Source organism: Scardinius erythrophthalmus (genome assembly GCF_964197995.2).
Source record: "Scardinius erythrophthalmus genome assembly, chromosome: 17".
Classification (NCBI taxonomy): domain Eukaryota; kingdom Metazoa; phylum Chordata; class Actinopteri; order Cypriniformes; family Leuciscidae; genus Scardinius; species Scardinius erythrophthalmus.
The window spans coordinates 26,001,773-26,029,123 of record NC_138237.1 but is presented as its reverse complement, the minus strand read 5'-3'; the positions used below and the strand labels follow the sequence as shown (position 1 = coordinate 26,029,123).

Genomic DNA, 27,351 nt, shown 5'->3' with positions numbered 1-27,351 from the left:
TTCGTACCTCGCTTAATACATCTATGACAGCAACAACAGGATGAGCTTCAAATAACCTAAAAATCCTGAATTACGTCAAATTGTCTGGGAGTAATTCACGCATGAAGAACGGGCCCCAGGGATGTTTTTAAACTTCTTAAAACAAAATTATACCAACTAGCTGTGCAAGTCTGGTAAATGCTTATAGTTTAAATACTTTGTGAATGAATGTAGTGGGAAAGATGCAAAGTGTATAAACAAAGACATTTGACTTACTGAACATAAAGAGTGACATTTTATTCTTAAACGTTGTAACAGTACATTCATCTTGCCTCCACAAAGAAAGGGTCGTCCTCACTCTCGCTCTCATCCAGAAATTCCTCTCGCAAGGGTGACTTCTCTGAAGCCATCGCCTCCATTCGGAGGCCTTCCTTCTTGCGACGCAACCAACAAACCCCGTCTCGTATGTGGCTGAACTTTGCAGAGCGAAGGTGCCAGATGAGGAGAGCGCAGATCAAGATGCTCATCAAAGAGGCTAAACGGGGATAAAGGGTTGCAGGACAGTTTACTACAACATTTTTATAGGAGTCCTTTTTTTCAAGTCACTCAGAGGGAGTTTGACAAGTAGCAAATGCTTAGCTCACAGTTATTCTTACCTGAATTTATAACAGTTAAATGAAGAAATCTACAAAGATTTAATAATATGGGTTCAAATACGAATACCTGAATATGTAAATCAGCATATTTTATAACACATTTTTAATTTATAGAGGTCCTATTATGTCCTTTTACAAAGTTTTGATTTTGTTTTTGGAGTATACTAGAATAGGTTTTCATGCTTGAATGTTAAAAGTTTTGGGGTTTTTCCCCCACACATTTTACATGGTTCCTGACAGACTGGGAAAAGAGGTACTGCAACACTGTTTAGTTCCTGTCTTTATGAAGCCCCTCCTTCCGAAAAGCAGAACGTGCTCTGATTGGTTAGCTGGCTGTCACGCTCCTTTCCATCACTTCAAGTTTCAACACCCTACTGAAGCAACTCAACCAGGCCCCACCCCTTTGTTTTGCATATGCCTTGGGTGGGAATTATTTAAACGAGGAATTGTGACGCGCTGTTCCCAGAAGAAAACTTAAAGGCACCGTATGTAAAGGGCTGCCAACTTTTGAGTTTAGCTTGGAGCGAGAATTATGGAAAAACCTTGCATCACAATGAGTGTATTGTGATTGTTGAAACATTTGGTAACTAAACAGAATTTCATTAAATTGATAAGTGACAACATGTTACAATGTTTACAATGACTGGTAGGCTACTTTTTTATTAGTCCTTGACATAAATTTCACAATTTCAATGCATAAGCTTGCGATTTGATCCTGATCTTGATTCAATAAAGATTAATTTGGATAAATGAGGTACAGTAGCTGCATGTACATTTTTCTCAAGAAAAATAAAATCTAATGCTGTAAACATACAGGGAGCCCTGTCAGCTTATTAAAGGTTAAATTAACCTATAATATAATGAGGTTTTTTATAATAATGTTATTGTACTTTTACTCGTATCTTAAAAAAATATATTATAAGTGTAACAGTGCATATATTAAGCAAAATACTCTCTATAGCAGACATTACTGTCCCGGAAGGTCCGGGAGTCTCCAGAATATTGATAGAGGCTCCCAGACGCCTGCAAATTATATACAATATCAAATATCAAGGAAATCAAGCAAGTGAGAGAGAAAGCGAGTTTCCACCTGGTATTAAGATGTGTTTTCGGTGAACCGAAGTAGTCAGCCGTTACACCTGGTGTTATCACGCGTTTCAAATGCATCTTCTGTGACCATTTGCGTTCGGGTTTCGATGAGACCCTCGCCTCTTTTTCCGTCATACTCAACTACATCACTTTCGGAGCACGAATACTATTGATTTTAGCTTATTCACCGTATCCCCTAGAGTTAGATAAGTCCATACATACCCTTTTCATCTCCGTGCGTGCCGTAACTCTATCTGACGCACTAGCCTAGCTTAGCACAAAGGCTGGAGATAAACAGCTCCAGCTAGCATACTGCTTCCAATAAGTGACAAAATAACACCAACATTTTCCTATTTACATGTTGTGATTTGTATAGTCACAGCGTGTACAAATAACAAGGTCACATGAGACACACTAACCCATCTTCTAACCTTATACATACTAGGAACTACATTCTCAGAAGGCGAAGCACTGCTACTTCTGCGGAGCTGGAGCCGTTAACCTCCAGTCTTTGTGCTAAGCTAGGCTAGCGGTGAGTGCGTCAGACAGAGTTACGGCACGCACGGAGATGAAAAGGGCACGTATGGACTTATCGAACTCTGAGGGATACGGTGAATAAGCTAAAGTCCCAAAAAGTCAACGTGTTCCTTTAAGAAAAATGTAACATTACATGACATTGTTCTCCAGACGTTTTTTTTTTCTCCAACTCTTTCAGCGGTTGAAACACAGATTGATTAATTACGAGACATGATACATTTCGGTAAGTTGTACTGTATCAACATACTTTCTAATGTTCACTTGTTTTTATTTACCATTAACTAGTAGTAAAGAGGAAGAGACGATCAGTTCATGTGTTGCTTAAACTGATGCGCTACAGCGATCTGTCACGTCACATTTAAGAGCACGAAAAAACGGTATTTATTGTTTGAATTTCGAAATAAAATGTACAGAATTTCAAAGTTAATGCATTGTTTCATGTCAAAAGTAACCAGCTCGGTCTTGTCTGTCGGTGTCAGTGTCCTTTTTTGTTTCACGATTTTTCACTGTGTCATTTGAATGCGCGAGAGTTGGCAGCCCTGATGCAAGTTTCGCCACAAGAGGTCGCTTATTCAAAACAGTAACGTAGAGGCGTAGATTGATGACGCAGTGAATGAGCGTGGAATCATGGGAGTTGTTGTCTTCACCTCTACAGCTGATGATAAGCAAACTGACAAAAATCATGTTTATTGCAAGTACTGAATTACTACTAATACAGGTCACTTTATTTGATTAATTAAAATTGTGGGGTAACACAGCGCTGTTTTACATGGTCAAAACAATCCCACTAAAATACGGTCGAGTGTTTTGAAACTGAAAGTTATAACATTGAAACTGAAAGTTGTTAAAACACGTGCGATCGCTCAGTGGCTGGTATGAGACACTTGTTGCACACTGCAGTAAGCTAGATTGATAATACAATATCATATTAATAAAAGCTGGAGGACTTGTGTTGCTATATGGCATGCAGTTCATTAAAAAAAAAATTTGTATGGTGAAGAAAATGCTGTATTACTGTTACTACAAATAAAGCTCTTTGACTATGCTATATTAGCCGCGTAAAAAAAAAAATAGTGTTGTCAACACGCATGATGCAAACATGTTACTCGCAGTAAATCAAGAAAACAAGAGATTCAAACAATAAGACAAACCATGTTGAGCTAAAACAATGATTTGTTTTCTGATAAAGGTATCCAAACAGTTGCTCACCTTTCTAATAGAACACATAATATACTAAAACATCTTTGGTGTTTCCATGGTTTCTACAGAAGTAAAATCATAAATGGATTTATATCTTGTTGGAAACATTTGGGATAATGCAAGTACACAAATCAACAAAATATATAACATTGTTCTAGTGGTTTTTGCATATTTTAATCCAAAAATCTTACATATTGTGCCTTTAATATTACAATTGAGGCATTTCAGGGAGAAAAGCATAATAGGTACTCCTTTAATATCAACTTCTTTTGACCAATGAGATCACTGGAATTAGAACAAGTGTTAAGATTAAAGTGTTACGATTTACCTGTGGCAATGACAAACATTGTCCGACGGAGGGGAGCCCTGTCTGCTGTAAAGTCAATCACAATGGGACTGGTCACTCTGTCTGAGGATATATTCACCTAAAACCACAGGAGGAGAATGAGAGAATTGTAGAATGTGTGCAGTTTAACCTGGACAGAAGCAGTGTGATCACTTCAGCTTAATATTATATTTTTTTAGATAGGTAAGATTTATAATGTTTTTGAAAGCAGTGCTCACCCAAGATGTATTTATTTAATCAAAACGCAGAAAAACCAGTAATATTGTGAAATAATAATTGGTGAGACAACCTGTCACTCACATCAGATCGCAGCAATTAGCAAACTACAATGATCCAATCAATTTCCAATGGACAAAATCAAGTCCCGCCCAACATTTGTTCAATAAGCAGTTATATACAGACTTTTAAGATGTAATTTATTTCTGTGAAATATGCTGATTTGCTGCACAAAAAACATCTCTTATAATCAATGTTGAAAACAGTTGTGCTGCCTAATATTTTTGTGGAAAGCTATTTTTTTTTCAGGATTCTTTGAAGAATAGAAAGAACAGCATTTATATGAAATGGAACTTATTTTATAGACATTATAAATGTCTATACTTTCACTTATATATTTATTCTACTTTTCATCAAGAATGCATACACACACATATACATATACATATTTATACACTCACCTAAAGGATTATTAGGAACACCATACTAATACTGTGTTTGACCCCCTTTCGCCTTCAGAACTGCCTTAATTCTACGTGGCATTGATTCAACAAGGTGCTGAAAGCATTCTTTAGAAATGTTGGCCCATATTGATAGGATAGCATCTTGCAGTTGATGGAGATTTGTCGGATGCACATCCAGGGCACGAAGCTCCCGTTCCACCACATCCCAAAGATGCTCTATTGGGTTGAGATCTGGTGACTTGGGGGGGCCATTTTAGTACAGTGAACTCATTGTCATGTTCAAGAAACCAATTTGAAATGATTCGAGCTTTGTGACATGGTGCATTATCCCGCTGGAAGTAACCATCAGAGGATGCGTACATGGTGGTCATAAAGGGATGGACATGGTCAGAAACAATGCTCAGGTAGGCCGTGGCATTTAAACGATGCCCAATTGGCACTAAGCAGGCCCGGATTGGGTAATCGGGAGAATCGGGAGAATTCCCGGTGGGCCGCTTCACTTTTGGGCCGGTCGAGGAATTTTTTTTTTTTTTTTTTCTTCACATTTCAATGTCACGTTAGTAACATTACACGTTCCGCCTTCCACTGCAGCGCGCTGCCTCTGCATGGGTTGTACCATGTGAGGGAGTTCTCCCCTCCCCTACTATAGAGTTGGTTGGGTCCACAGCCAGTCTTTTCCAAAACGTTTTAGGTAGGCTACTGCGGCCACGGGTCTGCGGCATCGCCGGCGCCTACCGCGCCTGGCCGGCCCTACCGTAACGGTACGCGTCAGGGAGGATGGCTGGGAGGAAGAGGCCAGGAGGTATGGAAGCTTGTTTGCGTCACAGAATAAAACGTTTTAAAAGATAATTGCGACTTTTTATCTCACACTTGCGAGTTTACATTTCGGAATACATCAGAATTGCGTGAAATAAAGTCTCAATTGCGTGTTATAAAGTCAGAATTGCCTGAAATAAAGTCTCAATTGCGTGTTATAAAGTCAGAATTGCCTGAAATAAAGTCTCAATTGCGTGTTATAAAGTCAGAATTGCCTGAAATAAAGTTGCAATTGCGTGTTAAGTCAGCATTGCGAGATGGTCAGAATTGCGTGATATTAAGTCTCAATTGTCAGAATTGCGAGATATAACTGTCAGAATTGCCTGAAATAAAGTTGCAATTGCGTGTTATAAAGTCAGCATTGCGAGATGGTCAAAATTGTGAGATATAAAGTCGCAATTGCGTGTTATAAAGTCAGTATTGTGTGAATTAAAGTCGATTGCTTCTTATAGTCAGAAATTGCAAGATATAAAGTCAGAACTGCGTGAAATAAAGTTGTAATTGCTTCTTTTTAAAGTCAGAAATACAGAATTGCGAGATATAGTCTGAATTGTGTGATATAAAATCGCAATTGCTTCTTATAAAGTCTAAGTGAATTATTTTTTAACCTTTACATTATTTGTTGAACTATGGTAATACCAACTACACAATAGTAACAACTGAACTGTTGCTTCATTTATCCAAATTGGAAAAAGTGCTAATTTGGAATTCCACCGTGGAAAAAGTGGGCCGGTCTTGGGCATGAACTCCAGGGCTGAAAAGTGGCCCCACTCCGGCCCTGGCACTAAGGGGCCTAAAGTGTGCCAAGAAAACATCCCCCACACCATTACACCACCACCACCAGCCTGCACAGTGGTAACAAGGCATGATGGATCCATGTTCTCATTTTGTTTACGCCAAATTCTGACTCTACCATCTGAATGTCTCAACAGAAATCAAGACTCATCAGACCAGGCAACATTTTTCCAGTCTTCAACTGTCCAATTTTGGTGAGCTCATGCAAATTGTAGCCTCTTTTTCCTCTTTGTAGTGGAGATGAGTGGTACCCGGTGGGGTCTGCTGCTGTTGTAGCCCATCCGCCTCAAGGTTGTGCGTGTTGTGGCTTCACAAATGCTTTGCTGCATACCTCGGTTTTAACGAGTGGTTATTTCAGTCAAAGTTGCTCTTCTATCAGCTTGAATCAGTCGGCCCATTCTCCTCTGACCTCTAGCATCAACAAGGCATTTTCGCCCACAGGACTGCCGCATACTGGATGTTTTTCCCTTTTCACACCATTCTTTGTAAACCCTAGAAATAGTTGTGCGTGAAAATCCCAGTAACTGAGCAGATTGTGAAATACTCAGACCGGCCCGTCTGGCACCAACAACCATGCCATGCTCAAAATTGCTTAAATCACCTTTCTTTCCCATTCTGAAACTCAGTTTGGAGTTCAGGAGATTGTCTTGACCAGGACCACACCCCTAAATGCATTGGAGCAACTGCCATGTGATTGGTTCATTAGATAATTGCATTAATGAGAAATTGAACAGGTGTTCCTAATAATCCTTTAGGTGAGTGTATATTAGGGGTGGAACGGTACACAGTCACGGTTCATACATCACGGTTCGGTACGAGTTCGAAACAATGGAGGGAAAAGCAAAACAAAAATGTAGAAGGCATTTTTTTTTTATTGTGCATGTCTGTAGGCTGTACCACCAAAGGAAAATAAATGTCTTAAGCCTTGTATTTTTTTAAATAGGTTTTATTAATAAAGTAAAGGCATAGAGCCAGTTTATTTGTAGTGCATTGACAATAGTTTTATATAATTAGTTTATTAATTAAATTAATAAAAAGACAAAAAGACCTTGAGATATGTTTGGTAATTGTACCTGAATGAATTTAAAATTAATTTGCTATATTTCAGATCAATATATTTGTTTTCCTTAATTTTAATTAACACTAACTTTATTCTCATCTAAATTATAAATAATTGATTTCTGTATAAAATAATACTACCATTAAAAAACAATTTGATTTTCTTTTAATCAATGTAGAATGTGTAACTTACTGTGTGCTTTTGTCAAACTGTAACCTACAACTATCACCCAACAATGTTGTGTTTTATTGCGAGTGTACACAAATATAAGTAAACACTTTGCAGTTTGAATGATGTCTTATGAACAAAATGACGGAGTATGTTTTTATGTTTCCACTGTTTGATCGCGCCCGCGCCTCTCTCAACACACACGCACGCAACACATTCCAGCATTGCAAACTTGACATCGCAGCCTGTCCGTCTATGATTATAGCCACGGAGCTTCAAAGCTAAGGCGGAGCTACAGATTAGGTGTCCCTAAAGAACCCGCGTATCTAACAGTAGTTCCGCATTACATTAATTCATTTGCACGCGAGTTTTATTTATTTTTATACCGTGTATTCTCCGTGTGTATTCATGCACCGAACCGAGACACCTGTACTGTTTCGGTTCAATACGAATATATGTACCATTCCACCCCTAATATATATATATATATATTAGAGATGTTCCGATACCCTTTTTCCCTCCCCGATACCGATTCCGATACCTGGACTCAGGGTATCGGCCGATACCGAGTACTGATCCGATACCTGGGTGTGTATCTATACAGCTGCAATTACTAATCCTGTATGAATTGATATAATTATCTTATGGTGTGCTTCAGAATAATCCCATAATAAAACATGAACAAATACATACAGGGAACTAGAGTAGTTTTATTATCTGACATACATTTCACAGCAATATATTATTTATTTGAAAAAGAACTTCAAATGCAGCCACACATCTAATCCTATAAACTGAAAAAGGTATTTTAGTTTTATTTAGTTATGAATAATATAAGAAAAATAATCTCTTTATAACTTGAAGTCCAGAAACAATTTTGTTAAATAAACGGCATTTCATTTTTCAAATACATAGGTTAAAAAAAAAAAAAAAAAAAAAATACAACAGTAACTTGTACTCATTCTAACGTTAGTCCTTTAAATAAGTGCAGCCACAATGTAGTGAAATAAGAGACTTGAGTAGAGTATAAATTAACCTCAACTAAAGATGTCAGTAGTAAAGCTGATTGTTTTCACATCTTTTAGTTTACATGAAATGTGTTTACGCACTCTCTCGAATAGGGAACGCTGTTTCAGATATGTATTTGCGTCCAGTCAAATTGTACTGGGGCTCCAAGCGGCGAAATCCATTGTTTTCGATGACTGAACAGCGGCTGGTCATCCAGAATAATAAACTCGATAATTTTGTTGGATAAATGTATCGCTTGTTGGCTGTCTTTTGAAAACTTTTCTCTTGGTTTGAATGAAGCTTCCAGAGATTGTTGATTCTGGCGCGGCTCATCCTTCTCTGTCCTTGCGTTTATGTAACCGTCGTGTTCTGCGGGGTGACGCGTCTTCAAATGCTTTATTAAGTTACTCGTGTTGAAGTTGCTTTTTCTTGTGCCACCCCTCGAAATTATTACAGTATGGCATATGAGACATGGCGCCGTTTTAAAGGAGAACTCGGCAACTCTAGCGAACTCTAGTCACTTCACTGATTTTCCCTTTTGTTGTCGCATGTTTTCCCCACGAGCTCCCCCTACAGCTCTGGGCGTATATGTCACAACACGGCCGTAAAAAACTCACTTGCGGCGGCCTCCTCCCCCTCTCTACCGCTGCTCATGTGCGTTTGTTTTGATCGGAGCAAGCCAACTGAATCGTGTGGAGCTTTGTCTACCGAGGTGGGTAATCTGGTAATACATCATACATGCGTGTGTGTTTATGTTGAATTGCCGTAAAGCGATTCGTGTTTCGCGCTCGTTCTCGTTCTCACTTCTCACGAGACTTCCAATTTCTATCTTGCCGGGACGGTAGTCCCCAAGTTGCAAGGTTGGTTTTCCGCCTGGGAACGCTGGGGGGAGCGGGGAAAGTCACCAATATCACCAGAACAGGTTGTTTAACCATCCAAATGATTTCTAGACAGTTTTATTAAGTTAAAAAAGTTACCAAGTTCTCCTTTAATGGCTGGTTGGTCCAGTCTGAAATACTGCCAAACAGCGGACATACTGCCAGTGCGCGTTTTCATTTCTTCTTCGCTGTTCTAAACAGTGGTTGCTTGTGGCAACAGCACAACTTCCTGCGTTGCCACACGCAACCACTGTTTAGAGCAGCGAAGAAGAATTGATCTCTGATTTGCCGCGTTAAGCAAAGCTAGCGTGCTTAACTAGGTAATGTTATTGTTTAAGAAAATGGTATCGGATCGGTACATGGGTACAAGTACTCGCCGATACCAGCATTTTGATTGGTATCGGCGGCATTTCCGATACTGGTATCGGAACAACTCTAATATATATATATATATATATATATATATATATATATATATATATATATATATATATATATATATATATATATATATATATATATATATATATATATATATATATATATATATATATATATATATATATATATATATATATATATATATATATATATATATATATATATATATATATATATATATATATATATATATATATATATATATATATATATATATATATATATATATATATATATATATAAAATCTCCTCTTAAAGCCGTTAGCCATTTCTAAAACATACCTGCTGGAGCACTTGCTGATATCCATGGGCCTGAATCTGCAGCTGATGTGTGCCTGGAGCCACAAGAGTGGTGAAGTGACCCTGGCTGTCTGCATGAACAGTCACAGAGCCATTCACCAACACAACAGCATCCGACACCGGGTGGCCTTTACTGTCCCTCACAAAACCACTCAGACTTCGGTGAACCTTCAGAGACCAAATATGAGGAAAACATAGGTTTAAATGAGTTTAGATTGCTTGAAAATATGACTGACGCTGGCTATTCTGAGAAGATGAGAGCGTGTCCACCTCCAGCAGCATGCGGAAAAGAGGCATTCTGTTTTCCATCCACATCGAGAAGAGCTGATGTTCAGGTGGGAACAAACAACAGCCAGTGTACACTGTGATCTCAGGGCAAACACCCACATCCAAACTGAAGTCCTGAAATACAAGACGGAATATGCAGAAAATTACATTTGAGAACTTCAGTGGAGTGAAAGATTTTTGTATAATAGTTGATTTAACTGGGTTAAATGACCATTTTCATTTTGGTGAACTAGAGCGAACACTTGATCATTTTAAACAGTTCTGCCTCAGCACACAAGTTGTAACTTGGGGCTCCGTTTATACCTGGTAAGATTGTTTTGGTTGTTTGGATTTGATCGGATCACAAGCAGAAGAGTGAGACATATTCCCATTAACACCTGGTGGTTTAATCCTTCTCTTTTGTCTGATAAGACAAAATCTATGGGATTTTTCAGATCTTTCGATCTAATGGATGAAATAATCTACCGCAATTTACATATGACCACGACCGAAAAACATACGGAGCTGCAGCTTTTGTTTCTGCTCTGACAGCTGCAAGACCACACCGAACGCTGTAAGTGTGTGTTAGAAATCAGGAATGGTGAGAGAACATTGGTTTGAAGATGAAAAGCGCACCAAGCACAAACTTGGGTCTCCAGCCAACAAAGTTTAAATCCCGTCTGGCTAGCACACTTCCTATAACGTTTTTCGCATTAGGTCAGTAGACGGAGAGCAAGTGGTCTTTAAGTGGCCGTTCGACCACATGAGCGATTACACTATGAAAGCAATTGAGTGGGTTTTTAAATACCTCTGGAAGTGGTTGAAAGTAATAATAATAATAATAATAATAATAATAATAATAATAATAATAATAATAAATTTTATTTGTAAAGCACTTTTCATAAAAGAATCTCAAAGTGCTACAGGGACCACATTGAACTAATTAAAATCAGAAACAAAAATAAAATAAAATAAAAAACAAGTGATAAAATACATAAGAAAAAAAAACAGCTAAAAGAGGAGGGTTTTTTTTGTGCAGAATGAAATTAGCAAAGCCTAAGGACAACTTAAGAACGCCTGCCTAAACAAAACAGTTTTAAGCTCTTTTTTAAAAGTGTCCACAGACTGGGGTTTTCGCAGATGTTCAGGGAAGGAGTTCCAGATGCGAGGGGCAGCAGAGCAGAAGGCTCGGTCTCCCATGGTGCGGAGTCTTGAGCGTGGCTGATGGAGGAGGTTTGTGCTTTGGGACCGGAGGTTACGGGTGGATGTGTGAGGGGTAATGAGGTCTTTGAGGTATTGCGGGGCGTTGTTATAGATGCAAAGGTGGGTGATGAGGGCAATCTTGTATTGAATTCTTGAGGTTATGGGGAGCCAGTGGAGGTTCTGAAGAATGGGAGTGATGTGTTCGTATTTGCGGGTTTTCATCAGAGTTCGGGCAGCACAGTTCTGAATGAATTGAAGTTTTTGAAGGTGTTTATTTGGTATACTGATAAGCAGGCTTTAACAGTAATCAAGCCTGGATGAAATTAAGGCGTGGACGAATTTTTCTGCGTCAGGGAAAGTGAGGAAGGGGCGGAGTTTTGAAATGTTTTTGATATGAAAAAAGCAGGTTTTGTACAGATATTTGATGTGATTTGCAAAGGTCAGTTGTGGGTCCAGCTTCACACCGAGGTTGATAACAGTAGTTGAGAGGGGGATGTCTTGACCGGAGAAAGAGATAGTGGTTATGGGTGATGACTGGACCTGATGAGGGGTGCCGATTTGAATGGCTTCAGTTTTCGAGCTGTTCAACTGGAGGAAATTATGACTCATCCATGCCCTAATCTCTTCCAGGCAGTTAGAGAGGGCTAGAGATGATGGTGAAGAGGGAGCAGAAGATGATGAGGGAGCAGATAATGATGAAAGGACCAGGGTAGAGCATAGGTTTGAGTCGGTTCACAGGTATAACTGAGTGTCATCAGCATAACAATGAAAAGAGATGCCGTGTCGGCTGATGACACGACCCAGTGGCAACATGTATAGAATAAAGAGCAGGGGTCCTAGGATAGATCCTTGGGGGACACCACAAGTGACAGAGGCTGTTCGGGACCTGGCAGATCCCAGGCGGACGTACTCTGTCCTGTCAGCAAGGTATGAGGTGAACCAGTCCAGTGTGGAGTGACAGAGACCAACATCAGTATGGAGACGGCTTAGGAGGATATGATGGTCGACAGTATCAAAGGCCGCTGAGAGGTCAAGGAGAATGAGCAGAGAGGGGGATCCAGAATCTGCAGACATTAGAAGGTCATTGGTTACCCTCAACAGTGCTGTCTCTGAACTATGTGCAGTACGAAAACCAGATTGGAATGTTTCAAACAGTGAATGACGTTGTAGATGTTCCTGTAGCTGTGCAGCAACAGCTTTTTCAAGCACCTTGGACAGAAATGGAAGATGGGAGATGGGCCGATAGTTTGCGAGGCATTCTGGGTCGAGGTTGGGTTTCTTCAGGAGAGGTTTGATAACGGCAGTTTTGAGTGGGGGTGGGACATGGCCAGAGTTTAATGAATGGTTTATTATTTGGGTGATGAGAGGACTAATAGCCGACAGGTTTGATTTGATGAGTGCTGTAGGGAAGGGGTCCAGGGGAGAGGTGGAAGGCTTCATCTTTTTGATGAGACCCTCGACTTCGGTCTGTGTGACTGTAGTGAAAGTGCTGAAAAGAAGAGGCTGTGAGCAGACAGATGGCAGAGATGGAGCTGGGGAGCCAGAAAGCTGAGACCGGATGGAGTTGATCTTATCTTTGAAAAATACAAGAAACCTGTTGCAGAGTTCTGCTGTGGGTTGTGTATGGGTTTGGTTTTTGGGATTGAGGAGATGATTTATGGTGGAAAAAAAGCTGTTTGGAATTTCCTGGACTGTTATTGATGATGTTGGAGTAGTAAATGGACCGGGCTTGTTTAAGGGCCGCTGGGTAGGCCTTCTGGTGATGTTTGTAGGCCAGCTTGTGTACCACCAGGCCAGATGATTTAACACGCCTCTCAATAGCACGGCCACCAGCCTTCATCTTGTGCAGTTCATCTGTGAACCAGGGGGCAGAACGGGAGAAAGACACAGTTCTTGTTTTGAGGGGGGCATGTGTATCCAGGAGGCAGTGAAGTGAATAGTTGTAGTGTTCAACTGATTTGTTGACTGATGGATGGTTAACTGAGGCCAGCAGTTTGAGATCAGAGTACAAGATGGCAGGGTTGATGTTTTTTATATTGCGAAAATGAATATCACGTTTAGGCTTAGGGAGGGGCGACGGGCAGGAAACGTACATGGAGATGATGCTGTGATCAGAAACGCCCAGGTCATATACCAACAGATTTTTGATGGAAGGAGAGTCAGAAATAACCAGGTCTAAAGTGCGCCCCCTGGTGTGAGTAGGAGCATCAACATGTTGTGTGAGATTGAGACAGTCCAATACATTTAGATATTCAGCTGCCAACGGGGAGGAGGGATTTTCAATATGAATGTTCATATCGCCAAGCATAATATTATTGGAGGATAGAGAGCAGAAGGAGGTGAAGAGGTCATGAATCTCTGCGATAAAGGATGGGTGAGGTTTGGGCGGCCGGTAGATCAGTACTACATTTATCTTGGAGGGGGGTTTTGATTTGAAAGCCAGATATTCAAAAGAGGACATCAGGTAGAGACAGAGGAGAAAGCTTGAGAGCATCGCGGTAAATTACCGCCAGGCCACCACCTCGACCAGTGCAGCGAGCCCTGTGCAGGGAACTGTATCCAGGGGGACAAGCTTCATTTAATGATGAAAAAACCTCAGGTTGATGCCAGGTCTCAGTGAGGCACATCAGGTCAATATCTTTCTCAAGAATATGATCATGTATCAGGCTAGATTTATTTGACAGGGACTGGACGTTAAAAAGTTCAGTTTTAATGTGGGATTTATGGTCAGTAGACCTCTGAATGGGGCGGAGCAGGCTGAGATCCACTCCTCGCCTTCCATCATACACAGCGTGCCGTAGGTCTCGCGATGTTCCCGGCGATATTCCTTACCATGATGGCAGCGCTCTGATGACGTGTCCGTGATGCGACAGGAAGGGCAGCGGACCAGACGGACGAGACGGGGCCGGCATCGGGAGGCTGGATGCAAGTAAACTTTCTCCGCGAGTTTCCAGCTTTAAGCTGCGCTAAGGTAGCGGGTCCGTTTGCTGGAGCAAGCATCAGCGAAGGCTCTGGGAAGACAGGGCGAATCCATCGGCTGCAAACGAACGGGGCAGGGGGAGAAAATCCGGGGCGCGATTCAGCCAAGGTGGAGGCTCTCAAGTGAGCTTTTAGTCGGGCAATCATACCGGCACGTTTCCCACGTCTTCTAGAACGCTTTCTCAGGGGTGGTGGGCACGATAGCCATCGTCGGTGTTCGGATCTGTAGGATCTGTTGAAGCGAGACTTTTGGTCGCAGTCCCTCCGAGGAGAGACTGTAGGCATACGGCGCAGGTGAACGGGGATATCCGCCAGCAACGGTGTTAGCTGGTTGAGCAGAGGGGGATCAGATGGCAACAGGGTCTCTGACCAAGCTCTGAGGTCGAGGAGGGTTTGGCGATTATACGCCAGCAGAGCGGATCCATATCGGAAGGCAAAAAGTAGTAAGAGCAAAACAGACTCGACAGCAAAGGAGCGAGGCGGACGGCTTGCCAGGACGGGCGCCATCCCTACGCTTAAAGTAGACAAGCTCAAAACTTTTTAGACCCCGTTTACGCCTGTATTTAGCGTCGTCCACTTGTGATCTAATCGACCAAAACGCATCTTAATACCAGGTGTAAACAGGGCCCAGCATGGTCAAAATGGATCAATTATTTCATGTAATTCAATCTACATTGTGTTAAATACTCTAATGAGTCACAACAAGCAAGTCATAAGCGACATGTCACAAGAACAATATCTACAAACGTGACAAAAAAATCTGCCATTCGGACAATCTCAAATGATTCCAATACCTTCATACTGCCAGTGTGAGAACTGAAATCCGCACCCTTCAGGATCCCTCCCGGGATTATCTCTGAGTTAAAGAATGGAGTCATCTTCATATCATGTTGTGATTTTTTTGCCATGTGATTTTGGCAGTATTTTCTTTTAATCTTAAAGTCTTTTCAACAATACCTGACTTTTTTGTACATTTCAGGTTACCCAAGTGCATGAAAGGATGACTTCTGGCATACAAAGAAGCCAAATATCTCAACGTCTCCTCGTTTTGTTCTGGGTGAAAATAATAAGCCCAATCACTTATATTAACTGTGCAGGATCGTTTATATAACAGAGTTTAATACTTAAGAGGATCTTTAACACAACGAATGGGTAATAGTAATAATGTATAAACAAATATTGTGCTGTTGGTTACCATGCTGATTAGGTCTGTCATATGGATACGTGGCCAGCAGAGAGCCTCCCTCCAGCACTACTGAGAGAGAGAAACCCCCTCCATAAATCAGATCCATCACTGAACGGGTCTCTGGCTGCGCTGATTTATTACCTAAGTATAAATACAAATGTCACATTCACTGACCACTTGACAAGCTTCTGTTAATGACAATAGCCGCTTTCCGACCGGAGGAACCTTTTCACAGTTCCTAGAACTATTGGCTAAAGTACCCGGATTCGCACCACAGGAACTAGAAACGATTTTAGTTCAAGGAACTCCATTTGGAGGAACTAGTTTAGGTCCTACTTCAGAGTAGGGTCTAAACCAGCACTATAGGAACTACCCGTGACGTTAGTGTACGCTGATTGGCCGAACGCACGCGGAACACCAGCACCCGCCATTTTTAAAACAGCTAGAATGTAAACACACAGATTATAGCCTATATATTAACTCCATAAACTAAGGAAAACAGTGATAGATGGGTCTCTAAACCCTTATGCTGAAGAGAAAATCCAACGCAACTTTGAGGGGACCAAGTCAAACATGATTATGTATTTCTGCTCAGCTAGCAACACTGGACATCAACCACACGGCATAGGCTAATAACCTTTTTTTCATATACTGTCTACTTTCTATAACAGTTCTATCGAATAACATGTTAAACAGTACTGATAGACAGATCGCTAACTAATAAACACAGAGAATACGAGCATTGTCGCGCAGTCAAAATAAGTCACTGTGCTTGTGTCACTCCCTTACCCGTCCTACCAGTTCCTATGGTCACTTGGCCAGTGCGAACGCAAACAGCAAAACCGAGTTTGGGGGAGAGTAGTTCATAGAACTGTTTAGAAGTGGACAGTTCCTATGACTAAGTTCCTGTAACTACTTGGTCGGAAAGCGGCTAATTTCAATGCAGAGTGTTGACTGACCATAGAAGAAATCAGTATCCAGATCTATTCCACGAGCATTGGTGTGCCCCACACTGGAAGAGCAGACTCCTTCATGTGCCTGCTCCCTACCATCAGGGTTCACACACGGGAGGATAATGATCCTGCTCCGGTCAATCAGCTAAGAGGAAGGACACAAAAACTGTATTGATGACAGGTACACAAACTCTGTTCCAAAACCTAGTAAGCTGCCTACTTGAACGACATCATAAATGCACACCAGATGCACTGGATGTTCCAAAAGATGGATGCCACCGCCTTTTGGGCCAATTCTAAAGGTCCGGTCACATTTAATATTCCACTGTGAAATTTCAAGGATGAAATCCAGTCATTTCAATCTGCGTGATCAGGAGTTTTGTGTAAGGTCAAAAGTGTTCCCCAAGCAGATTTCACTTGTGTTCAAGTTGGTCATCCAAATTCATTGGATTCACCAACAGAACAACATTGCAGATTCAGTCACAGTGAAGATTAAGAATGCAAGCATAGTTAAAAATGTTGATTGTGTATATATGCACACACACTAATTCAATTCAACACTGTAAAGTATACAATTAAAAACCAGGAACTTTGTTTGCAATGTTTCGGTGTGCCATGCATTTTTTAGCTTAACAACATGCATGTCATTCAGACTTGTCTATGAAGAGTGTTCCCAATCTATGGGACATGGTGATGGAGGGTATGTGAAGGGAGGAAAATTATACTTCAATGTTTTCTATTTTTTTTTTTTTTTTGCAAACATTTTGCACTCCCCCTGGAAACTTTCCATTCACTCTCAAAACTTTTGTGAGCAAACGCAGCGCTGGTGTTGGAAATAATATAAGGTGAGTAACAACTATATTTCATTGTTTTTACAAGAGGACACAATGTTTTGTGAAGCTTGCCTTGGTGATGGCGAGATTCCTGCGATAGTTGAGGCAGAGAACAGAAGCAAACTCGAGCAGCAACTCTGGACCTGCTGCCGCATCACCATGGACTCCAGCCACAAAACGGATCTTGGGCTCGGCAGGTTGAGACATTTTCAAATTGCCAGCGATCTCAAGGGCCCATATAGTTCTGAACTCAGTGCTTTGACCCAAACTGACCCCAGGAGAAAAAAAAAAGTGACGATATAAACAAATGACATTTGAAGTTTCACAACATTTACCTAACTCTAAAATAACTTAAAATAAATTCTCAGGATCTATATGAACTTAATTTGCATTACATAACTACAAAAATGTGAGTGATGCTTGGCTAGGGTGTTCTGAGTGGGTGTTAGCACATTGGTATAGGAGGTGGGTAATAAAGTCAACTGGCCCAAGTCAAAATCTCTCATTCTCCAAGTTCTCAGCAAGCACCACCAACCACCTGATAAAGACACATCTTCAGGATTACATACCTGTACAGCCGTGTGATGCGAGGGAAGGTTAATGTCAGTCCTCTCAGGAACTCGGAGCGTTCCCTGTAGGATCTGTACTCCAGGGTCTGAGCAGGTAGAAGGCCGCGGACCATCTGATCCAGCCCGCCAGGGACTAAAAGCTGGTCCACCAGTTTCTCAAAGTCCTTCTGTTCTACTCTAGATGTCTGCAATACATCTCTGGTCAGCTTAAAGTCCACCTGCTCCACCCGAGAATTCAACACCCGGACAGATGCCGACATTGAAGTATAACTGGGGGAAAATAGCACAAGAAATGTAATGGCTGACCCATTTTATAACTGGCAGAATTCGGTTAATTTCTTGTGAAGGGTAAGGTCTCACTCTGGAGCAGAGGCTATGAGACGATAAGAACCAGGAGCCAGGGGTCTCCAGTATTGGCCTGTGCTGCTGGTATGGACTTGATGACCTGAGCCTTCCACCACGACCGTGGCCTTAGCAATGCCTTTGCCAGAAGGACCATCAGTCACCATACCCCTCACAAACATATGAACCTGACATACAGGACATCACACAAACCATGCAAATGTTCAAACTGAATAGCTCACCCAAAATACAATGCGACATGATCAAAAATGAATCACCTGCTGTATAAACTGTAAGAGCGCTTTGTGATTCTTCTCCCAGTATTCTGAGAGCGAATCCTCCGGTGGGAGCAGCTCACAGCTCAGACCAATGCTAACGGCAAAAGTGTCAGTGCCTTGATACGCCCAAGTCAGCATATCAGTTCCTACCAGTATGCAGAAGGCAAAAACAATGTTGATTTCTGTGTGAAACAGGATACTCAACATAGAAGAATATGTACTGAGCCTGAGGAACAGACAAATAAGACAAAATATAATAAAATAATGATTAAAAAGTACACACTAGTGTTCAAATTTTGGGGTCAGCAAGATATATATATTTTTTAGGAAATTAATTATTCTATTCAGATAAAACTAATTTAATTGATCTAAAGAGACAGTAAAGACATTGGTTGAAAAAAAATAATAATGCTGTTCTTTTGAACTTTCTAAAGAATCCTGAAAAATAATGTATCACTCTTTCCACAAAACAATTAAGTAGCACAACTGTTTTCAACATTGATAATAAGCAGCAATGTTTCTTGAGCATCAAATCCACAGGCCACCAATCGGCGTAACCTACGCTCACTCTCTCCTATCCTCTATGGCAGGGGTCGGCAAGTAACTTTGGCCGAGGGCCAATATTTTTTTTTGCCAGTAGGTGGCGGGCCAGCTACACAGAGTAGGCCTATGGATACAAATTAAATACTCTTATATAGGCCTATAATCGCAGAATATGATGGGTCCGTCACTGTCCGTGGATCATTCGTTCAATCGTTTTTTCAAATTAAAACCAAAAATAAAAAGATGAAAAACTACTTGTTTTTCCATTATTTATTTCCTGAACTAAAATGAAAAAACAAATAACGACGGGTTTTCTGATTGTACTCAGATCAAAAATAGAAAAAATTTATTACTGGATTAGACTAATTTTAATTTTGATTTTTTATTTTGAATTTAACACCTTAAGCATATATCAAGGAAATAATTTAAAACAGATCAAGTACTATTGTGGTAACAGATTACAGCCATTTTAATAAAGGTGTGAATCATGCCTCATTCGCTTACAGTCCGACTTTGGAACTTTATTCCTTTTTTATTATTATTATTTATTCGGGACACACACATACACACCTAAGGTTTAAGGAGGTCTGTCAATATAAATATTACGCTATTTTAACATTGTAGGCCTACTGTCAGCAGAGAAAAAAATGCCAAAGAAAAAAATTATGAAATATAAATAACATAAATTAAATAGGACAAAAGCAGCCTATCACTCAAATTTCTAAGCAACCTAAACGAAAATCATATTGCCCTACTGACAAATGAAGTAGGCTATTTTCTGCCGAACTATTTCAAACATCCTTGCAAAAAAAGAATGTTGTTGGCTGACAATGGTTTCAGTACCAAACAGCTCCTCAGAGCTAGGTGTAGCCTACAGGTGGTCCGAATTAAGTGCGGATACGCTGTCAAAAGGTGTTGGAATGGGCTATTGTCAGTCAGACCGCCCGCTCCGTCCAAAGTACACCAGAGTTCTGACCGCTACAGTCTTTTGACGCGCGAATGGACACAAAGTGGTCAAGCGTAACTAGACGTGGCAGGCGCGAATTTGACGCGCTATTCGCGTCCAGTTTGAACGTACAGTTATACTTTAAAATGTAATCCCGCGCCGCATGATTCCCTATGTGTGTTTCACACAGTATGCGGCGGTGAAATCGCCGCGCGACTACGGCTTTTCTCAAGTATTGGAAGAGTTTTGTGCAGCATTTAGGACTTCCATAATAATCCGGCGGGCCAGAAAATATTGCTGGCGGGCCAGTTTTGGCCCGCGGGCCGCCAGTTGCCGTTCCCTGCTCTATGGTTTCCTCACTTCCTTCACCCGCTCAGTTTTCAGCACTGGACACTATCAGTGCTACTGACACTCTTTGCTCCACTCTAACGTCTTTAGACAACTTTTGCCCCCTTTCATCCAGACCAGCCTGCGCCACACCCTCTGCCCCCTGGCTGTCTGATGTTCTCCGTGAACATCACTCTAGACTCAGGGCCACAGAGAGGAAGTGGCTCAAATAAAAAAATTCTACTGACCTTAGTTTGAATCAGTATCTCTTCTCCTCTCTGCAAACGTCTCCACTGCTAAAACGACATTCTACCACAACAAAATTAGCAATTGTTCTGACTCCGGCACACTCTTCAAAACCTTCTCTTCTCTCCTTTGCCCTCCCCCTTTTAACCAACTCTCCATGTTTGATGATCAGCTAAGCTTCAAAGACTATATTACTACAACGGCCTGGTCCTGCAGATTTGCTTTATACAACATCAGGAAGATCAGACCCTTGCTATCAGAGAAAGCCACACAACTCCTTGTCCAAGCTCTTGTTCTATCCAGACTGGACTATTGTAATGCTCTCTTAGCGGGCCTTCCGGCATGTCCTATCAAGCCTTTGCAAATGATCCAGAATGCAGCAGCGAGGGTGGTCTTCAACGAGCCGAAGAAAGCCCACATTCACACCTCACTTCATCAGTTTGCACTGGCTGCCAATAGCTGCTCGCATCAAATTCAAGGCACTGATGTTTGCCTACAAGACAACCACTGGGTCTGCACCAATATACCTAAACTCGCTAGTTCAGACTTATGCGGCCTCCAGCAAGTGAACGGTGCCTCGTGGTGCCATCCCAAAGAGGCACACAATCACTCACAGACCTTTTCCTGGACTGTTCCTTGCTGGTGGAATGACCAACCTATCTCAATTCGTGCAGCCATTTTCAAAAAATGTCTAAAGACACGATTTTTTCACCAGCACCTAACCAATTAATACTAGCACTTGACTACTCCATTTGTTTTTCTGGTATAATAATAATAAAAAAAAGTTGCCCTCTTGCTGGTCTGATTGCTTCTATTGTTCTCAGTTGTAAGTCGCTTTGGATAAAAGCGTCTGCTAAAAGATTAAATCTAAATCAGCATGTTAGAATGATTTCTGAAGGATCATGTGACACTGAAGACTGGAGAAATGATGCTGAAAATACAGTACTGAATTAAGGGTAATGTAAATAGGGTATTTTTTTTAAATAATCAGTGATTATGCTTCAGTCTGACCTGTGACCACTTGACGGTGCTTCGTGTCTTTTTTCTCTCTGGTTCTGGACACGTCACAAGCTTGGGGCTCTTGAAAAGCCTGAGATTGCTGGAAACAATAAAACGAGTCAGTAAAATTAAATTTGACACAATTCATGATATATACAGCATTCAAAATACACACCAAATAAAAGGCTTCTGCAACTGACTTAAACATTATCTCATCAGTGGAGTCAAGGGAACTCGGATACATGACTCCCCTAAACCCTAGAGACAACAATGGCAGTTCAGTTTTATCATTTAAAAATTTTCATTAACATTGAGACAACTTAAGACTGCCACTTTCTGTACCTCCACATATACTTGCAGACAGCACAAAGGAATGGGCCTTGATCCAGTTTATCACCGCTTGAGTTTCTGCTTCAGCAGTATTCTTCGATTGCGACTGTTCAGGGAAATTTGCATTCAGGTCAACACGGTGACTATTACTGCGTCCAATAATACTCTGGTCTCCTGAGACCCGTTCCTTGTGAGCTACGAGAAGAAAATCAGTGTAAATACAGAAGAGAACAATTAAACAACCTGCCAGTTTATTTTGCTTGTACCTTTTAGCGCTAATTCATACCCATCTGGGTTCATGGAAGGCATGATGTGAATTCTTGTGCTATTGACCAGACGCGTGACCAATGGATCTTTGCCATAATTGCGGCACAAGTATTCAACCAGGTTTAGGAGAATCTCACGACCGATAAACTCGTTTCCATGCAAGTTACCCAGAAACATGACCTCTGGTTTGCCTGGTTGAAGTAAGGGGAGGTTTTCATAGAGACGCATTAATGTAAACTAGCAGTCAAAAGTTTGGATATTTTGATGTTCTTGAAAGTCTCCTCTGCTCACCAAGGTTGCATTTATTTGATCAAAAATAAAGTAGACAAATTTAAAGTAAAAACAAAACTTTCAATTTGTTTTTAAATGCCATTTATTCCTGTGACAGCAAAGCTGAATTTTCAGCATCATTACTGCAATCTTCAGTGTCACATGATCCTTCAGAAATCATTATAATGTGCTGATTTGCTGCTCAAGAAAGATATCTAATTATCAATGTTGAAACATGATGCACAACCATTGAAAAGTTTTGGGTGTTTAAGATTTTAAAAGAAATTAGTACTTTTGAATCCATTTAAATGAATACTTTGAAATTAAATTGATCAAAAGTGACAGTAAAGGCATTTATAATATTGCAAAATATTTCTATTTCAAATTAATGCTGTTCTTTTGAACAAAATAAATAAATCATTAAATATTTAAATATTAAAACAAAATATTAACAGTAAAAAAAACTTTTCAACATTGATAATAATGACATTATTAATAATTGAGCAAATCACCATATTAGAATGATTTCTGAAGGATCATGTGACACTGAAGACTGGAAATTCAGCTTTTCCATTACAGGAATGACCATTACATTTGAAAATATATTTATATAAAAAGTTATTTTATTTTATATTTCACAATATTAATTCTATTTTTGATCAAATAAATTCATAAGAGAGTGCATAAGAGTTAGGAAAATTATTACTAACTTTTGACCTATAGTGTACATACACAGATAGACATAAAATTGTGAGTGCATGCAATTGCACCTTGCTGACCAACTCCAGGATTGGTGGAAATCTCCATCACATAAAGATTCCTGCCCTGCACTGATCGTCCAACAGAGTTCAGATAAGTGATGGATGGATAGATAGCACTAAACAGTTGCAACATCATCTCCATTTCATCATAACTATGATATTGGAATTCCAAAGACTGGATTGGATATTTTGAGGTGGGAGGCCCTGGTGTGCCCAGATCTTCTTTGGTCAGTATATGTCGTTCAGAGTGATCTAACAATAACGTTTCCTCTACCGGTTCCTCAAGAGTGAAGTTTAGCAGTGTGGCTTTGCCTTCGATCACAGGCACATTCTTCACTGTATTTGAAAGGTACCTGGAGGAAACATGAAAAATTCCATTAAATTGGACTAATTCCAACACATCATTTTACTTTTATGCATTACACATAATCACCCAGGTGAGCTAGCAGTGATGTCATATCTTCCAGGGAGCAGCAGGCGATAATAATCACCAAACATCCAGCTTGTGATGTTGTGATCAATTCCAGAAATACAGATTGTTGCATCTGGGAGACCAAAGCCTGATCTGGTCATTACGAAACCTCTCACACCAATATGAGCCTTAAACAGAAGCAAAATAAGATTTGATATCATTAAAAATAATAATAATTTAATTCAATTGTGGACAATGGTTCCACACAATGGAAACATGTTATCTCAACTGAAACACTATGTAGAATGAAATGAACTGAATGGAGTAAACAACTAAATTTGACTTGTCCAATAACTTGACTGAATCAAGTTATTTTGAAGGAAACTGTCAGCTAGTGATGGGTGCTTTCAAAACACTGATTAGAAACAAAATATTGGTAAAGGTTTTGAAGCAGTGGTTCAGAGCACGTATCAAACTGCCAAAGTCACGCGTTTCAGTAAACAAGGCATCGTTACATAACCGTTTCAAAATTTCAATGGTTTACTGCTGGGGGGGGGGGGGGGGGGGGGGCGATGATTTCTGTGAACCCATGAATCATGTGGATTACTGAGATTGGCCCCCCAGCAGCAAACTATTGAACAAATGTCTATGGGCTTTACCTGATCTCTGATCAGTTTTATACATTTTAATTAGACATTAGTATAATTAAAAGGAATAATATTTGTTAATAGTCTCTTTAGCTGAGTCATCCATGGAACAGTCAAAACAAGCCCTGATATTGATAAAAGAACACATATTACACAGACACTTATTAGATGATTAGTTAATTGCATTTGATAGATTATACTTTCAATAAAGCATTTGCAATGGGTTTGTAAATTTTTTTTTTTTTTATACATGTTTGGTCTGAGATGTTGTTGCATTTACACTGTTCTGACCAGCAGGGGTCACCAGCGTGTGGCGTTTCGAACGCTTCGACACAGTGAATCATTCTGCGAAGCAATTGGTTGAATTGATTCAAAGCTTTTCAAAGCTCATTTCTCCCATTACTACTGTTAGCTAACAATAACTTTTCTTTACACATGAGGTCAAGTTAGGTGTTGGCATCCATAAGACATTACTGGTTACATCTATAGCAGTCCTGAGTTTTGTTCAAGTAAATTGAACAAGCAGTAGGCCTTTCTACACGCTAAAACATTCCAATCAACTCACTTTCTGTATGAAGGTAAGAAGGGCCTCCTTGTTGTTGGTCCACTCTGTGTAAAGATGAGAAGCTGGTGGATACTTGCAGCAGCTGAATTTAAAAGTGACTTCAAAGCAGTTCCCTTTGAGGTAGTTGAAATCCTGCATTCCCCCTGCGACACCAAACCAAAGCTCAATGGAGTTTCACTTAGTTAAAATACCTGACTTTAATGTCCAACAGTTTGTGATACCATCTCCGAAGCTTTTGTTAGGATCAACAGGACAGTCAGGATTGTCCATACTCATAATGGGATGGTTCTCAGTGTAGGTTTGTGCTAAATAGTGAAATAGGTCTTCATCGGCTATGTGCCCTGGGCTTGCAGAAGAACTGCCGTCATCAAAAGGGAAGCTGGCCCCCACCGAGCCCCCGTGTAGACTACCAGACAAGACAAACCTTGAAAAGATGACAAAGAGCCACAAAACCTGGTGAGAAAACACTTCTTGTGAAAAGATTTGACTTGTTCTCTTGCTTCTGATCTGAGATTGAACAGTATGTGATCTGAGATGGAATAATTCATGATTATTTTTTTTTCTGGGCTAGTTTAAAATGTAATGCCAATTTCTCTTAAAATCTAGTTAACTCTGATGTGAAGTGATAGCCATTTTGTGTCTGGATCAACTAATAAAAAAACAACAACAACAAAAAACATTTATTTTGTAAGATTTTTGTGGAGCATACAGTAATACAAACCAAAAATAAAAATTCTGTCATTATTTACTCACCCCTAAGTCGTTCCAAAACCGTAAGACTTCTGTTCATCATCGGATCACAAATGAAGATCTTTTTAATGAAATCGGAGCAATTTATGTCCCTCTATTGACAGTCTATGCAAACAAGCTTCAAAAAGTTCATAAAGAGATCATAAAACTAATTCATATGAACTGAGCAGTTTAGTCCAAATTTTCTTAAAGAGACATGATCGTTTTATATAATCAACGAACTCATTGGTAAATGGAAACTCAATCATGTTGGCTTGACGTGCGAGAACCAATGAGGTTAATTCTTGTGTTTTAAGCCTAAATTCAATCTGTTCCTCGTATAAGTTAAGTGTCTCTTCAGAAAATTTGGACAACTAAACCGTTCATATGGATTAGTTTTACGATATCTTTATGAACTTTTTGAAGCGGTGTCATTTGCGTAGCTGTCAACGAAGGGCCAGAAATCTCTCAATTTCATTAAAAATATCTTATTTTGCGTTCAGAAGATGAACGAAAGTCATACAGGTGTGGGGGTGAGTAAAACATGAGGGTGAGTAATTTTCATTTTTGGGTGAACTATCCCTTTAAGTTAATTTTTAAATCGGTTTTGTTTATTTTTTCCTTAATTATCTGTTAGTACTTTTAGTGCTTCAATAAAATTATTTCAGAATGGCAACCGTTTTCCTTCTAATATTTGTATTTAATTTCAAGTAACAAAAATGTTTTAATAGTTTTAGAGAAATTTAAGAGGCTATTAATGTAAAATGATTTCAATAATCTCAATAACATTTATCAATAATAAATAAATAAATAAATAAATAAATAAATAAATAATTGACTGAATCCATACTACAATTGGCTACAATCTTTGAATAAAATATTTAAACTACACAGCAAACAACATACTTTTTTTCAAGAATCCATCTCACCACAGCCGTGACCTCCGGTGTATCATCTGAAGTCTTGCTGGAGGGCTCAGCCTGCTCTGGGAAACTGTTGTCGAGTTCATAATGTTTGGCATTCTCGCGGCCTCCGGCACTTCCAGTGCAGTCACCCTCCAACGCGCGCTCAAACCCGTCAGGGTTCATGCTGGCCAATATATAGATGTCCGTTCGGTTCACCAGCTCCGTCACTCTCACATCACGGCCATACTGAGTCAACAGGTACTCAATCAGATACACTAACACCTGCCTTGATAAAGCCTCGTCCCCGTGGATGTTTCCCACATACTTGAACCTGGGTTTGCCTGGTACGTCCGTATTCGGATTCGTTGTTATTCTCATGACCCAAAGCTCCCTTCCCTCGACAGACTGTCCGATGCTCGCGAGGCGGCAAATATGCGAGTATTTGAGAGAAAAACTCTGAAGACGGTCTGTCATGGCGGCGTAGTTGTAATATCCCAGATATGTTTCTTCGTTCACTTTGTTGGTGTGTTTCAAACCAAGTATTTGGTGCGGAACTATTAAAATATGGGGCAAAATGAGCCACAAAATATGCATTGCGCGTTTGTAGTGGTTTGCAAACAATCGTGACATTTAAAAATAACCTTTTGTTTGTCCTTTTATTGTCAGTTTTTTTGTTGCGCCATTACAAAATTGGTCTTCATTTGGTCTGCAAGTTAAACCCTTTGAATCAAAATTAGGGACACTAATAGATTCCACTTGCCTTAATCAGTAGAAAATTGGTTTGCACAGGGCCAAACTAAAACGATGGATTAAACCACTGCTGTTTAAGGGGTAGTTGACA

General features: G+C 40.2%; 1 protein-coding gene across 4 annotated transcripts; it reads right to left on the bottom strand.

Moving 5' to 3' along the window:
* Window positions 1-253: 253 nt before the first annotated feature.
* On the bottom strand, window positions 254-27,309 carry cpdb (carboxypeptidase D, b; the record flags this gene model as incomplete). 4 transcript variants are annotated; one of them, XM_081390710.1, is made up of 22 exons in its annotated part: window positions 254-514; window positions 3,471-3,523; window positions 3,790-3,886; window positions 9,936-10,121; window positions 10,224-10,355; window positions 15,197-15,258; window positions 15,360-15,455; window positions 15,598-15,729; window positions 16,548-16,686; window positions 17,447-17,642; window positions 17,944-18,213; window positions 18,304-18,473; window positions 18,564-18,709; window positions 21,637-21,724; window positions 21,800-21,882; window positions 21,967-22,149; window positions 22,221-22,412; window positions 23,262-23,605; window positions 23,686-23,852; window positions 24,877-25,019; window positions 25,098-25,300; window positions 26,512-27,231. In XM_081390710.1, the coding sequence occupies 21 exons, from the start codon at window positions 27,138-27,140 to the stop codon at window positions 3,495-3,497; spliced, it is 3,687 nt and encodes a 1,228-aa protein (XP_081246836.1). In that variant the 3' UTR covers window positions 254-514; window positions 3,471-3,494. The 4 variants fall into 4 exon arrangements, with proteins under 4 accessions (XP_081246836.1, XP_081246835.1, XP_081246837.1 ...); XM_081390709.1 differs by lacking the exon at window positions 3,471-3,523 and having other exon boundaries at window positions 26,512-27,104; XM_081390711.1 differs by lacking the exons at window positions 3,471-3,523; window positions 3,790-3,886 and having other exon boundaries at window positions 26,512-27,309.
* Between the last annotated feature and the right edge of the window lie 42 nt (window positions 27,310-27,351).